The sequence below is a fragment of the Leucopleurus acutus genome (assembly GCF_964270905.1).
Source record: "Leucopleurus acutus genome assembly, chromosome: X".
Classification (NCBI taxonomy): domain Eukaryota; kingdom Metazoa; phylum Chordata; class Mammalia; order Artiodactyla; family Delphinidae; genus Leucopleurus; species Leucopleurus acutus.
The window spans coordinates 74,394,613-74,411,404 of NC_139148.1; the positions used below are offsets into that span (position 1 = coordinate 74,394,613).

At 33.8% G+C, this 16,792-nt stretch overlaps 1 protein-coding gene across 1 annotated transcript in view; it reads left to right on the forward strand.

Annotated features, from left to right (window-relative positions):
- Positions 1-16,792, forward strand: part of DACH2 (dachshund family transcription factor 2) — a gene marked incomplete at both ends in the record, with an annotated part of 629,522 nt that overhangs the window by 143,494 nt on the left and 469,236 nt on the right. Inside the window, one exon of the mRNA XM_082864247.1 lies at positions 4,684-4,722. Within this exon, the coding sequence (XP_082720373.1) occupies positions 4,684-4,722 (39 nt within the window). The remainder of the gene's footprint in view (positions 1-4,683; positions 4,723-16,792) is intronic.

The following is a 16,792-nucleotide window of genomic DNA, read 5'->3' on the forward strand; positions in this document are numbered from 1 at the left end:
AGTACGAAAAACCAATTATAAGTATGTTTGAAGAGCTTCCCTTAACCCTTAAAGAAGTTGGTTCTTTACATATCATGAAAGTGATCAAGCGAAAAAAGTATCAAGAAAAAGGGGTATTTCATTCATATTCAGATAGATAAATATTGTCAACAACAGGAAGTGGAAGAACACTGAATCAAATTAAAAACCCTTCAGTCTCAGTTTCTACATATATAAAAGTGGGAAAGTGTTTCAAACCCACTTTTGCTCACAGAATAGTTTTACTCCTTTAGTTAATGATGAGAAAAATGCTCTGTTAACTGTAAAACTATGTAACAATAAGGTCTTATTATTTAACATGAGATTTTGGATACCAAAAGGAGCTACATCAAAAGGTAATCATTTGTAATGTTGAGTATCTGCCTCTGATGTCTTAATTGGTGAGGAACATACTTTTTATTTTATTTTATCTTATCCTATTTTATCTTATCTTACTTAATGGTGGTAGAGTGGTCCTTGTCAGAGATTAAATCAAGGGATGAATGTAAAGAATTTAACAGACTTTGAAATAAGTAATCTTCTTCATTCCCACTCCCACCTCTTAGTATTACTTTGAGAGCATGTCCAGGCCGAGATTCCTTTGCTCTGACCCTGCTTGATTGTCTTTATCTGCAGCTAGACTAAACCAGATAGGATTACCAGAATGATCAACTGGCAAATGAACTCATTTTGTTAGAAACAGCTTAGCTGAGTTCTGTTTACAGAACTGTTAGTGTTTCACATCGAATTTAAGCTTCACTAAACAAATAAGCCAAATGTTAGAAAAAATTAAGGTATAATTAAAATAAATTTTAGAATATTCTTTCTCTCTTGAATAACTTTATAATGACTCTATACTTTTCACCCATCAATAATTCAGAATATTTGATGCCATGAACTAAATTTGGGCTCATGATATTTCTGATCAACTTTACCTACTCAGTGAAAGTTCACTCATTCTAAAACACCCCAGCTATCCTTATATAAATTAAGCCCCATCATCAATGATGTAAATCAGTGTAGCATAGAAGAAATAGGTTCTTAAAATATATTTTATTAGAATAAGCTTTAAGACTCTGTACAGTGATGGATTTAAATGAGTAAATTGTCCCTTCACATAGCCAATGTTCAGTTCATTGACAAATTTTTACTGAGTGCCTAGTCTATGAACAAGAAACCTAAACTCATTCTTCAATGGAGATTGCATTTCAAAAGGAAAATAGATCTAAGACATGTAAATAAATAAAATATTTACACATTACTATAAATGTTATGAAGGAAACACCATCTTAATCAGCAATTAACAGTTGGAGGCTGCGACAAAGTTCTCTCCACAGGCAGCATACAATTTAGAAGTAGGACAATTTACTATCATCTCAGTGTGTTATCAAACCATCAAAACCAAAGTTAACTAAAAGCTGATAAAGCAGTGTTTGCATCCAATGTCTCAGGGGCTTTAATGTACATCTACCATAAATGTTTGGTTTGGTTTCTAGAACATTTACTTAGTGTTTTATCTGAGCCATTCTGAACATACTATAAAAATACATAATCATCAACCAGAAGACATGAAATATAACTAGGTAACAGGGTTTAAAAAGTCCCTTACAAAAGGCTGGCTAGAACGCCCATATGGATCAACAGACAAGATTCAAGGGGTCACTCATGGTGTCTTTAGCCAAACCTACAAACAAGGAGAAAAATTTCCAACAGAAATATTGTGAACAAATATGCCACAACAATAAATAATTTAAAATTTATGAAGGCTTTGAAGGATTTTAATGCTAAAATTTTATACAGTAGAAATGATTTCAGATAGTTTATCTAATAATTAAAGTTCATTTATGTGACTGATATTTACAATATATATGTATTGAAAACCCTTTCTTACAAACAAAAATTTTAAAATGCTGTAAGCTCATTTATCTTTACTATCAACCCATCCCGTATGTAATTTTCCCTTTTTTTTTTACTTTAGACTGTGTCTTTAAATCACACTGACATTTAAAGAGTCAAGCTCATGCACCAAAGTATTTCAGAAGAAACATATTTAGTATGACCAAGGTTTTTGTTATTCTCAAATAGTTCTAGGAAAAATAAATTTCTGAAAGGAGGAAAATAGTTTTATTTTTCAGGTTCTTGAATCGGAAGATCATGCCTTTAGAGACTTAAGTGATCAAGAGGTTGTTTGGATACCCTCTGGAAACTTAAATAAGCCTAAAATATCCAGGCCTCTTTCAGTTCCTTTTGCTTTTGAAATACATTCTTGTCAAAGAATTTCCAGGATCTCTAAAGAGATTAAACAGGTTTATAAAAGCTGCTGTAGAGCAAGAGTTGACATATAAAATGAATAAAATTATTAGTTAAGAGTGAGGGAAGCTCCCCAAAACCTCCAACACTGAAAATGCAAAAGTTAACATGATTTAATTATGTCTCCAGAAAGAAACTAAAAAAATTTTACCAATACGTATTTACTGGTCATTTATCCCCTACAGATGAAGTTAGGGGTAGGGGCAGGGCATTGCTTGACTTGTGTCCTATTTATTTATCATATTTGTTCCCAAATCAACATTTTGATTATTGTATTGGGCAAGGAAAATACATTACATGACTAAAAGATATTATCTGTATGAGGAACAGCTAAAGCCTAATTTAGTAGTCCCCAAAGTATGGTCATATATGCCAGGTTAACAGGTGACTCCCATTTAAAAACCTGAGACATTTTTCCAGCTTTATCGAGGTAACTGGCAAATCAAATTTGTGTATTTTTGAGGTGTACAATCATTTTACATATATCAAGGCATAGGAAACGTTTTATTGATCTTTTGGAATTTTAAATATATGGTTACTATTCTGATTGAACAATACTGCTTCTGAACAAATTCAGAAATATAGAAGTCACGTTTTATTTTGAATGTCAAAAATAAAGTATATGTATTTAACATGTGGTCCCTAAAGTCCTAGAATTATAGCTAGTGTTAGGCAGTATTGTAAAATGCATTCTCACATTTGACAAGACAAATGAGAAATTTTCAAAAGTCAAGGTAAACTCCTAATTTTCTAAGAAATTTTAAGATCCTTAATAAAAGGACAGTTAACTCATGGATGTTTATATATTTATTGTATAATTCTAACAAGAATGTTTCAATATTTGGTAATTTCAAAATCTATGCTTAAATAATCTATGAAGCTCAAGCTATAGAAGGCTTAAATTATTTTTTAACTTAGTATGATTATGTACATATGGTGACAGTCAAAAAAGTTCTGTTGTCTTCAGGAAATTTTATAGTTAAAAAAAGAGGATCTCTGGTAAAAGGGAAAAAGTCCTCCAATATAAAGCCCATTGGATTAAGGAAGTATGCATTATCATTGACTTGGTATGTATGAGTATATTCTACCTTAAGAAAATGTAATTTCAAAACAGGTTGTGTGAGTGAACTATAAAGCAAAATCAAATAGTTCTGACAATCAAGTGACAAAAACACAAGAGTAGGTGAAAAAATGCTCACCTTCCTTCACTGCCACCTCCTTTCCCCCGCAACACCAGATACATGTTTGCATCTGTGGGTTTTTTTAAAAATGTTTCCATAGGCCTTTAAGCAGGGAAGCAGTTGCCTTTCTAAAACAAATAAACAAACAAACACCTGAAAGGAGTCTTTTAACAAAATGGCTATTAGAAGAAGAGATTATGAAGGGGGTGATGAACTAACCATACATATTTGTAGTGGACATTAGAAGGAAGTTCCTGTTTCTATACTACTAAGAAGTACAATAAGGCTCAAAATAGCCAAATTACACTACTTATAGTTTTTTTGTATCTTTTCATTTTAAATTTCATTGTTCTTTATTAAAGGGTTTAGGAACACCGGGAAATATTATACTACTGGAAAGAATGGTTGTTTTGTTAACTAAGATAATTATGTGGGCTTTTTATTGATCTCTTATGTATGTGTTTAACTTATTTTGTGCAGATGTGTGTATGACTATGTATGTGTGTTTGTGTCTGAGTGTGTGTGTGTGTGTGTGTGCATGTGTAACCCTTTTGGGGAAGATGTAAGATAGTTCAGTATTGCTTCAGAAATCAGTATATAGTGAGCTGTGTGATTAATGGCTCCATATTTAGGAAATTAAGGCATAACATTGATATTGGCTTACTTTCATCATCCTGTTGGCCGAATAAAATGAGAAAAAAAACTAGAAGGGATTTTCTTTCCCTAAAGTGTTGGAATACTCAATGGGATGGTAAGGAAGGCTCTTGAAAGAAAGGGGAAAGACAAAATACTGCTGAATCTGTTTTTGGAACTGTTACGACCCAAGGCCATTTTCTTCAACAGAAATTTACAACCATATTTCCTTGCCTTCATGTATAGAAAAGCCCTAAACTACATGACGTTTCACATTATTCTTTACTCAATGGGGATTAGACCAGAAATGTAATAACATTATTCATATATTTAAAACACTATCTAATAGCAATTCAGGCTTTCCTACCTTCTTTGTGCTCTTCCCTGCTGGTGTTTCATTGTGTGTAACCTATCTAAAATTTCTGAAGAATTTAAGATTTTTTGTGAAATATAATAAAGACTTGATTAATTGGAAGCTACTAACCAGAACTCTCAATTAACCAGTTTTATTTATTTATTTTTTGCTACACTCTCCTTTTAGAAGGAAGAGGCAAATGACAAGAAAACAAGCTGTTAACAGGTATTTATGTATTTATTTTTTAAAAATCAACTTCCTGGGAATGTCCTGGAGTCTGTACAGATTCAGCCCAACTTCAGTAATTTTATTCCCTGTACTATACTTACTAAGGTAGGAAAGTAGAGCCATTTAAAATTTTCAGCAGCAAATATTGAATCTTGCTTAATCTTTAGTTAATAATAAGAAAAATGAAATCCAAATAGCTAATTAGAACCTGTCTATCCATTTGAGGGTTCTAGTTAATTGGGGTCTTCACGGTTTCACTATTGCCAGTTAGTGATCATTCATATGTATTAACTGGGAGTGAATCTCAGGAACGCGTAGTTGGGAGATGACTTCCAGCCACAGAGAGCAACTCCTTCCCTGTGAACTAAAGCAGAAGCTGGAGAAAGGCTGCAAAGTTGATGGGGGTTGAGTAAGGGTCACTGACATAAAAATCATGACAACTATGTAAAATAATGGGAAAGTAATTCACCTGCCCCATGGCTCTGAAATGCTTAGGAAGGTACATTCACTTTTGCAGGGCAGCACAGGCTATTAAGTGTGCTACAGCAATAATGGCAAAAAAACCCCAAAAACCCAGGCCTTCTAATCTTCTGGAATTTTTCTAAGCATTAAGCACAGATATATATTGTAGGCATGCTACTAGTTCTAAAATATTTGAAATTATTTTTTCTCTAAAAATACATTTTAAAAATATTTGGAAATCTAAGATTTATGCTTGAAACTTCCTAAAATATCTATGACAATTTCAGTTAAATTGCAATCAGAGACACCATACTGCTCCAGACTTCATACCTTTTAGGTTGTAATGGGAACAAAGAATGGGCAGTTAACTCAGAGGCACAAGGGAGAAGGAGGGCAACCCATGATTCTAAAGTACAGTTTGATATTGACTGCCACACACCCTTCTCAGGTTAAATCACCCTATGGTGACTTTACCCCCTTCCTTCAGGGCTGCTCATGATGCATGTTTTATCTGTATTTTTCTACAAGAAAAATGTCATAGGGTTGTTAGAGAGATGGGGACCACACCATGTGATTTATCCTGGGTTTACAACATAGAAAATGAAAATCATCATGGTGGTATTTATAATATCTGGGGCATTTTCTGTACTAAATATTACTGTCAAATATCATGCACACTAAATAATACCCAAGTGACCCGAAGCAGTGGATGTGCCTCCTTAAGTGCTAAACTTATTTTTAAACTGTGACTTCAATGCTGATGGAGACTAGAACCCACTAGATTTCATTAATGAATGATTTTAACTGAAAAAGTTTAAGTGGATTGAGTTTTGAGATTAGGTTTGGGATATTGAAAGTAAGTGCTTTGATTTTATACGGATGCAATTGAATTCAGCCATTGAAATTGACTTTTTTTTAGTAAAATGATACGTAAATGAATGTCAACTTCTTGTTTTTAATTAAGCATAACAGTAGTTTATAACTGTATATATTTATTTCTAGATTAGTCAGAACACACATTACATATGCATATATATATATATATATATATATATATATGTAATGAGTTTTTACACTAACTGTAATCTGAGAAAAACTGTGAAATGTTTTTGAAAGTATGTGTGCTGACACTCAAATAAACTACAGGGAAACAGGAGAGTTGCAAACTCTAATGCCTACTGAGACAAGGGTGGTAGCATAAATGAAAGGCCATAAGCAATAGGGAGTGGTGGGGACTATGGTTACCTAGAGAGCATATATTCTTTCCAAAGATGGCAGCTATTACTCAGCTCAGCTGATTGTTACCAGGTGGGAATGCAGGCCCACTGTTGTTAAGATTTGACTTTTTAAGAGAAACTGGGAATCCAGATTTTTGTATGAAATTCTCCAATTCTTAAATGTTGGTAACTAACTCAATAAAAAGCAACACTATGCAGGCAAAGCAAAACCCATCTGTGGTCTGGATCTAGCACATGGGCTATCAGTTTGCGACCTCTGCTTTAAACTGTAAGTCCTCTAGGTACTGCGGTTTAGAAAATCACAGTATGTTATAAATGCACACAAAGATCTTGATGATGGAAAATTCAAGTAAAGTAAATAAATAATAAGTGGAGTGCTTGTAAATAATTCTCCTGATACTCAAAATGGTGGTTATGCACCTTGTGATTTTTTTCTTACTACATGGAAATAGCCAAGATATTTTTCCCTTAATGTGGTTTGAAAACTAAGATAAAATTATGAATTTTTCATTTTCATATTTATCAGTGCAATGCAGTACGAAAGATAATTTCTTCTATGTCCAAAAGAGAATATTTAAGTTAGGCTCTGTCATATAACATAATTAAGGCTACTACTTAAATCCCAATTTATGGTGCTTTAATAGGAAGAAAGCCATGTATATAACATGTGTTGTTTTATTTTAAATTGGCTTGCCTTTAAACAAATTCCCTATTTTATCTGGTGAAATTCCTTTGTTTTTACAAATGATTAAAGTAAGAAATAAAAGAAATGTAAGTAGTTAGCACAACAAAACTTCATTTGAACTTTTGATAGGCATTGGCAAAGATAAAACAAAAGCTGGTCATCTGAGATTTTATTGAGGTAACTGTTTGACTGATCTGAGACTTTGCATGTTTGTCTGTCCTGCCCTGGACCTTAGCACATAATCCCACTGTGCTACAGTGCTTTTGACATCTGTATGCCCCTTTCATCACTGGCAATCCAAAAGAATATTTGTCTAAAAAGGAAACAATTAAATTCCAACCTCTCTAGCAAAAAAAAAGTAAACCAGAAAAAAAAAAAACACTGCTAAACCTGCTTTAATGACCCCCATGATCTGTACCACAAATCCTTAGTTAGGATGGTAAGTTAATATTGTCATTTTTGTTGAGAAACGTTTATCAGAGGACTTAAGAAAAAGAGAAAAGTAAAAATGAAAGAGAAAGAAAAGAATTCACAATCTCAAATCCTAAATTAACTAAAAAAAAACCCACCCCTCATTTGTTGACATACTATTCTACTTGTAGATTTAACACAAAAAACATATGAAAGATGATAAATTGTTGGACAACTGGTCAACACATATGACAATGTGCAAAATAGCTGATGTTTTACTTAAATAAAATTTGGGTGGACAGTGCTACCCTTTCTAGATCATCAGATAGTTTTGACCACAGGTAATCTTTTGTGTGATAGGGATGAACTACGTTTAAATGTATTAATTAATTAAAAGCATTCCCTAAAAACTCTAACAAGTGGAGATTCTTAGTTAATTGGCTAGTCCTGAAAGATACAGAATCTAAGAAATAAGTGACTTTTTGACCAATGTAGACATATAAATAAGGTTATTCAGGATAAATTTTGATGAACTAGTACTTTTTATAATATCTAACAGTTTTTGAACATGATATCCCTGGTGTTTTCCATGTATTAGTTCATTTAATCATCATAACAGCCCTATAAGGCAGGTGCTATTATTGTGATTCTTGTTTTATGGATGATGACATTAAGGTACAGAGAAAGTTAAGTGATTTATCTAAGGCCACAAAGCCTACAAATACCAGAGCCAGCATTTGAATCAAGGCCATTTGAGTTCAAAGCTCATATACTTTGGATTAACATATTTTATAACCTGACAACTGGAATCAGACTAATTACCAAAACACGTAATTTCATTATATTTATATATATACATATACATTATATGTATATATATACTTTTTCTGACTTATCAAAAATGACATTTCTATTCTGAAATCAATTTTGGTAACATCACTTTGGTAGTGTGTAAAGTTAGCAACATTAATTATAAAATAGTTCAAATAGAAAGAGCAGGAAATAATGAGAGATACCTGTGGACCAATAATCAGGTCTACATTCTGCTACATTTGATTCAGAGCTCAATTGAAAAAATTACAGATACAGATGTTTCTGTAAAGCATTAGTGATATGAGTAACACTAATATTCTTTCTATTATACTTCACTCTTCATTGGAAGTAACCACTACTTTAAAATTGGTGTGTATCATTGCTATGTTTTTAAATTTTATGTGTATTTATACGTAAATAATATGCAGCATTGATTTTTGTGTTTTTAAAATGTACCTAAGTGGTTTGGTATTATAGTATCATTTTGTAATTGTTTTTGCATTATGTTTTTGAGATTTATCTGCGTTGATACATGTAGTTCTAGTTCATTTTTAAAAATTGTCCACTATACTCTTTCATTCTATGAGTATACCACAGTTTGATTATTTTTTACTGTACTGATGAACACTTAGGTTGTTTCTAATTTTTGTTGTAATGGGAATCATGTTTTCTTGTGCCCCTGTGGGAAAATTTCTCTGGTGTATAAGCCAGAAGTGAAATTGTTGAGCTGTGGGCTATGCACATCTTCAACTTAATAGTTACTGACAAATTGCTCTCTAAAACTGTTCTGATTTACCCTCCCACTAGCATTTTATGAGAGCTCCTATTTCCCAAGATTCTTGCAAATGTAGTAGGTATTTTTAACAAAAATTTCTTTGAAGAAAAAATAATTCTTTTTCATTGATTCTCTTTCATGATTATACACTACAGACGAAACGTTGATTCTGATCACAGTGTACATGACGATGTTTACTGATACTATATATTTGTGTCATTATTTTTCATTTCAAACAATATGCAGTTCAGATAAGCATAAGGATACTATGTAAAATTTGTAAAGTTTTTTCCAGGTTTCAAAGCACTTTCCCATAAAGCCTCATTTGATGAGGTATTGTGGTATAGCAGGAAGAGCTCTGGAGAACGAGTCAGAAGTTCATGGCCTGAAAACAACCCTGCAAATCACTCTGACTTGGGACCTCAGTTGCTGCATCTGTAAAATTAGGATGTTGGACTAAGCTATCTCTTAGAGACATACTATAACCTTTGATCTATGATACATATTGCCCCCTTTCCTTGAAGCTGTAATTTACTTATTGTGCATAAAACATAAAGACAAAATTGAATTTTATCAATTTGTGAAACTGTTGTAACACCCTCTCACTTAGTTAAGATCATGAGTTTATCCTGTTTATCTTTGTGTTTCTCTTAATTCAAGGACAATTGGGGGTGGGGGTGGGAAAGAAGATGGGAGCAGGAGCTCAGCATTATAAGGACTAGTCAGTGGCAACACACCATCTTGAATTAATCTTCAATGTTCCACACTCTGAAGCATTACATTGCAAATGCTGAAAATACAATGAAAGTTCAAGCACTATTTTTTTGTGGCTTTGTGTTTCTTTTCGAGCTCTTTTTATGCATTTCAGATTCAGAGAAAAGAATATTCAGTATTTTCATCTCACTTAAGATTTGATTCTAACAGTGCTTTTTTGGTGCTGCACATAGCTACTTAAAGTAGAGGGAGGACTCAGGTTGACTGTTCTGTATTTCTTTTTGGATGGGGGAGGATAAGTAATTGATTTTGTGTTTGGACAGACTTTTCATTAGAAAGATCTGGATCTTTAACCTGAGGCTTAACAAAGAGCTTTCAGGCTTTCTTAGATTCTATGTGTACTGGAAAGAACACTCAGTTAGAAACCTATCTAATATTGTAAGAGATTAAAGTATAAAAGGGAGAGAGTCGAAACTGATTTTATTTAACCTCCCAGAATTGAAAATATACCACACTCACAAACACTCACACATTCACACACACAAGTATATCCTATCTCAAGCACAGAATACCTATTATTTTCAATGACTTTTAAAAAGGAAACTCTGTTTATCTATGAGAATATTGAACATAGTTATGTTTTTAGTGAAGCTTCTACTTATGGAAGGTAGCAACTCTGGCAAGCAGAGTCTAAATCAGTTAATCTCTGATGATGAAGACATCTTTGGGGGCCTCTCTTTTTTTCTGAATAGTCCTGGGAAAAAATGTTTGACTACGGCCTTCCTAGGAAGTGAGTTGACCTCCTACAGAGATTCAACATCAGATATTACAAGAAAACTGTGGTTCACACACTTTGTTCAGATGATCTCCAGATTAATACAATTCACGTGTATCCCTCATTGTCCAAATGTGACACTAAGCCTAGAGAATCCCACATAAGTTGCTTTTGAGTGTTTTTACCCACTTTGACGTATTTGTGAACTGACTGTGGGGCCCATATCTAAGAACTTCCATTCCTATTTTTGCTAATTGGCATCTTGCTTTACAGTTTAAGCATACTCTGAAAACCATTATTTTGCTCATTGTGTTACTTCCACTAGTTCAATGAAGAGGAACTTGTGCCAAGTTAATCTAGACTATTTTTGCCCTGATCTTACTTATCCTTTGTGGGGATTTAATCAGGTTATCTTACTTCTTCAATAAGCACTAAATAAATCACTCAAAACACAAGATATTCCAAAGTCTTTCAGCTAGTTTCTGTAGGTCAGAGCATTTTTAAGACAGCACATCTTGGATATAATCACAAAGTAGCTGATAAGACTGTTGGGAAATTACTACTCTACTTTTAAAAAGAATAAAAATCATGGTTCTGAGTATTTATTAAAAAACAGGAAAGGAGGAAATGTAAGCATTGCTGTTTTGCCTTTTCATCTGCATTTCTAAAAAGTATTATTTGCAGTTGAGATATTAACAATCTTTATTTACAAAACCGTTTGCTGTTTTTCTATGTACTACTCCTTATTGAGTGCAGACGCTTTTGTTAGCTTGAACGAATCCTTGGCAAACAACATTTATGTTTTATCCACAAAACATCAAAATCATGGACACTGTTGTCTTTACCACTGTCTCCAAGAATACCCAGGTGCTTTGCAACTGATGGCATTTAGATAATAATACTATAATATTAATATGGAAAGATTCCTTTTTGCTTTTATTGAAAACCCAGTTTGAACCTTGAGCAAGTCATTTACATGATGTTTCCTTGGGATTACCTACATTCTTGTCCACTCTGACCTTGTAATTTTGCTCACAGTTGAAAATGTAATGCAGAGTGACTAAGATAATGTTGTTTACACGCACTTTAAGTGGAGTGACATTATAGTCAAGCAAGTGTCACATCACCCAAAGTGAAGGCAGACTTAATTACCATAATCCCGTGAATACTAAAATTTCTTGGCTATGTGTAGCATAATAATGCAATGTTCTGCATGTTCCATTTAATAATGTGAAGGTGCAATACATTAGGTTTCAGGTTGTGTGTCTCTTTAATATAAAGGAAAGGAAAGTGAATTATAGAAGGAAAACGGCCTTTTGTAAGTAGGATACTTGTCTGAATGTTCAGGTGAAGTTGATCCTTTCTTTGAAACTTAGAAGAGTTGCCTAGTGATGTGAAAATAAAGGGACTGCTAAAATATCCATAAATCTAGACACCAGTGAGTAGAGTGACAGACCATGAATTTCTCTGGAGGGTGCAGGGTAGATTTAACTAAATGACTGAGACAGGATAAAGAGGAAAGGTTGATAACCACCTATTATTGTGCAATGGGGAACATATCATTAATTTACAAAGAGAGTGGTGACATTTTTAAAAAATTGTATAGCCCTATTCTTAAAAGTTTGTCAGTGTAACTAATTAGTTGCTAAAATGGAGTTGATTCTAAGACCCAGTATGAATGCATTTGAAAAGACAGTGCATTGTCCCTAAATTGGGAGGGTTTGTAATACATCTTGATGAATGCTACAAAATAATGTTCAGAAATGGGACTATTATGCCAAAATGGCCGTTCTTTGGTTTGTAATCCTTGAAGGAGTTATGTTCCATGGCAACGTGCTCAACAGTCCTGCATACATGTGAAGTGCCTTAAAGACGTGTCCTGCTTTCTGTTTTTGATAACACCGAGTTTTCAATACAAAGAATAAACTTACTCAAAGCGTTCAACTCCTCCCAGCATATTAAGACTACAAAGATCTGCTGTTACTTGGGATTATTATTGGGAATTTTTGTTTTTTAACTAATTGTAATGTTCAAAAGGGGGCAAGTACAAAATGATTCAGCCACAAAATGTAAAACATTATTTTAATAAATCCATTAGAAAACTAAGATGTAAAAACTGTATGTAGCTCAATCAACAGATTCATGTAAGTTGGTGTCTCATAAATCATGATATAAACTGATATATCATGTGATATATAGCGTTCTAGACTTTTTAAAAAATATTTAAAAGATGTTAAAACATATAAAATATTGAAGCCTATTAATAATAGCAGTTGTGCTTTGATTTATTGCAATTAGAAGAGTTTAAAGCATTTTAAACTGATTTATCGTTACCAAATATTCTCCCTGTGACAATATTTTAATTTAAATATATAAACAAAGTTATTCTTTGATTTTTATTTAATGAAAATCAAATAACTTGGATGTTTTCATTTAAAATGGCTAATTCTAACCAAATAGTATATTTCTACAATACAATTAGTCAGTAGAGCTGTATGCTTATACTGCTTTAAAATGAAATTAGCCTAAATAACAAATATAGCTATTTTATATTCTTTATGCTGCAAAAGTTTTACAAATACCCATTAAATCACATATTGATGTATCTAACATATTACGTATAAAGAAGTTAGTAGTTTTTATTTTTTAATCATGGATTACTTTAGGCAATAAAGCACCCACTGTATTCAGAACATTATATGAAGGGATTTGGGACATCTGTCTGAGGCAGCCCATTAAAAAATTGTATATACATATTTTACTTTTTGGTTGCATTAACTCAAATTGTGCTTTCCTTAATTCGTTTGTCCAGCTCTTCCTCTTCAAAAATCACTGCTTGTGATTTTTGGGACTAAGTTGGACTCCTATTCATGTAGAGATAAAACAGTTTTTAATTAAGTTGGGCTTGGCACAAAAATGGTTAGAGGCAATGGTTTTTTTATTTTTAATGAAGTTTTTGTTTTAGAACAGTTCTAGATTTACAGAAAAATTGAAAAGGTAGAGAGACTTCCCATGCACCCTGTGTCCAGTTTCCTAATTGTTGTTAATATTTTACAATTAATGAATCATTTGTCACAATTAATGAACCAATATTGACACACTATTGTTAAAGTTTATTCAGACTTCTTCAGTTTTTCCCTAATGTCCTTTTTCTATTCCAGGATATAGGATACCACCTCATATTTAGTCATCATGTCTCCCTAGACTCCTCTTGGCTTATGACAGTTTCCTAGATTTTCCTTGTTTTGGATGACCTTAACAGTTTTGAGGAGACAGGTCAGGTATTTGTAAAATGCCCCTCAATTGGAGTTTGCCTGGTGTTCTTCTCATTGTTAAACTAAGTTTTTGGAAGGAAGACCACAGAGGTAATATTCCATTTTCAACACATCATATCAAAGGTACATGCTATCATTATGACTTATCATTGTTGAGGTTGACTTGATCACCTGGTTCCTGTAGTGTTTGTTAGGTTTCTCCACTGTAAAGTTACTTTTTTCCTTTTCCTTGACTGTACTTTTTGGAAGTTTTTGGAAGGAAGTCACTATGTGCAGCCCATAGTTAAAGAGCGGGGAGCTAGTTATGCTTCACATTCTTAAAGGCAGAGTATTTGCAGAAATTATTTGGAATTCTTCTGCAAGGGAGATTTATCTCTTCTTAATATTTATTCATTCATTTTTTTCACTATGGTCTTATAAGTATTTAATTTATATTTTAGATTATAATCCAATGCTACGTTATTTATTTTATTGCTTAAATTTTTCTAGCTTTGGCCATTGGGCACTCTTTCAGTTGGCCGCTGGGTACCTTCTACATGCCCCTATCATTGTAAAGTTTTTTGAGCCCTTCTTTACTTTCTAGCACTACAAGATACTCCAGGCTCATTTTGTAGATTTACTGCTCTAGTCCTAGAAAAAGCCATTAAGGGAAAGTTTGTTTAGAGGAAGATTTGATCTTCTCAATCTTGAGCAAGTATTGGAGGTGGCTAAAAAAAAGGGTCAGGGGGACTCTCTCAGTTCCATTTTCTTGTTGGTACCCTAAATTTTCCATCATCCTGATAATGCACATAGGCCTCATTGTCTCATCACATATATCTCCTCATTTCTTTCATAATATCTAATGTTATCATATCATATCTTCTAGATATCATAGTCTTCTACAGTCACACACATTCATGGTCATGCATAGATTTAGAAATGTACTGTGCAACTCTCCAACATACATGTCCTTTCTGCAAAACACCACCCGCACCCTGCATCCAGTATACTAAGTTTATCATCAGTTCCTGAGTCACTGTGGATTCTTTTTTTTTTCTTCAGAGAGGGTTTGAGGTCAAATAAGTTTGGGAAATATGGGGTTCAGTAAAAATAAACAAGTTTGTTTATCACAGGTCTTCTTCAGGGTTTATACTTTGTTAATTTGCTCTATGAATGTATAAGATGTAATAATACACGATTTCTCAGTCTTTTTTTTTTTTTTTTTTTTGTGGTACGCGGGCCTCTCACTGTTGTGGCCTCTCCTGTTGCGGAGCACAGGCTCCGGACGCGCAGGCTCAGTGGCCATGGCTCACGGGCTCAGCCGCTCCGCGGCATGTGGGATCTTCCCGGACCGGGGCACGAACCCGTGTCCCCTGCATCGGCAGGCGGACTCTCAACCACTGCGCCACCAGGGAAACCCTCTCAGTCTTTTTTGATTAAAAGAACCTTTTTGTTTAGAGAACTAGTGTTCCATGAAGTACAATTTTGGAAATACTGCTGTAGTGGTAAGTGTCCTGAGTTTGTAGTCAGAGATCTTGTGTTTAATCCCTCACCAGTAATAGCTAGCTCTCTGATCAGAAGAAAATCAGTTAACATCTCTAAGTCTTTGTTTTCTTATCGATCAGATGGACCTATGGATGTCTCTCACAAGATTGTTGTGAAGGGCAAAAATGAGCAAAATATGCAAGAATTTTTTGGAAAAGCTAAAATGCTTTGGAAATTTAATAACCACTGTGAAGGTGGGGACTGTGCCTTTGTTTTGCTGACCACTGTTATCTCCAGTATCCAACATATTTTCCTGACATTTAGTCTTCAGTATCCAATAAATATTTATTGAGCAATTAAATATTACTATCACTTACATTATTTTCTATTTTTCTCCTAGCGCTGTATAGCAGCCTATGACATTTTATAAATTGTTTCTGAAATTAGGAGTCTATGTTAAAAAAAAATAACAGAATGCAGGCACAGTTGAAGTGGCTATATGCATGAAAAAAAAACTTTTGATTGCAGCCTTTGTTTTACTGAACATGTGTTCCCAGCCAATGACTGGCTGCATTCAGATTAGTTTTCATTGCTTCAAGCTGACCAGATTTCCTTTTGAAATAAGGGCACTGGAGCTTTCACCTCGACACTGTGGTGATGTAAAATTCCTGCTGCAGATTCACTGAGCTGGTGCTAGAACAGGAGCACCTGTGAGCACAGGCTGTCAGAAGGCCCTCTGAACCCTAGAGTGTTGAGGCTACAGCTGCTGGGTTGAGAAGCAATTGGAAGCGCTTTGTCACTCCTTCTTGTGCAACCGCAGGAAACCCACTAAAGGCTTTTTACTTTCTTTGGATGTATAATCTGTGTTGATTAACAGGAGTTATTGGGTGGAGCTGTGCTGCGGGTGGCAGGGCAGGCCCTGTTAAGCAACATATTTTGGTAAGGATAGTAGTGTCCAGATAGTAACAGAAACAGGGACCTCACATCATCTGTTTTGCCTAATCCTCCACAAAACAGCATATTCTATAAGTATTCTCAGAGGCAAACATTTTAGATTCCAGCTTCTCTTTTTAGGGAATCAACTGGAGCATGTTTATTATATTTGATTTTGAAAAATTGTCAGCCTCCCTAGAAATGCTAGGTGATTATTTGAAGTGTAGGAAGAACACATTTAGCTTTGGAAATTGTAAAAGTATTTTAATCAAGTTCTAGGTTTGTTGGTAAGTTAGTGAGACAATAGACAAGATCAATGCAGGGGTTTTTCCTTTCTTACTATTTAAATCAAAATGACACATACTAGCAAAGCTTTGTTCATCATGTAGTTCATGAATGCTGGAAAATAAAAAAGATTTAGTTAAAAAAAGCCTCTGTATAGGATAATGGTATCCTATCCTTTTCACAAGTGTTGGTCAGACATGGAAATTCCACAAAGATAGTTTAACAATTTGTAGAATT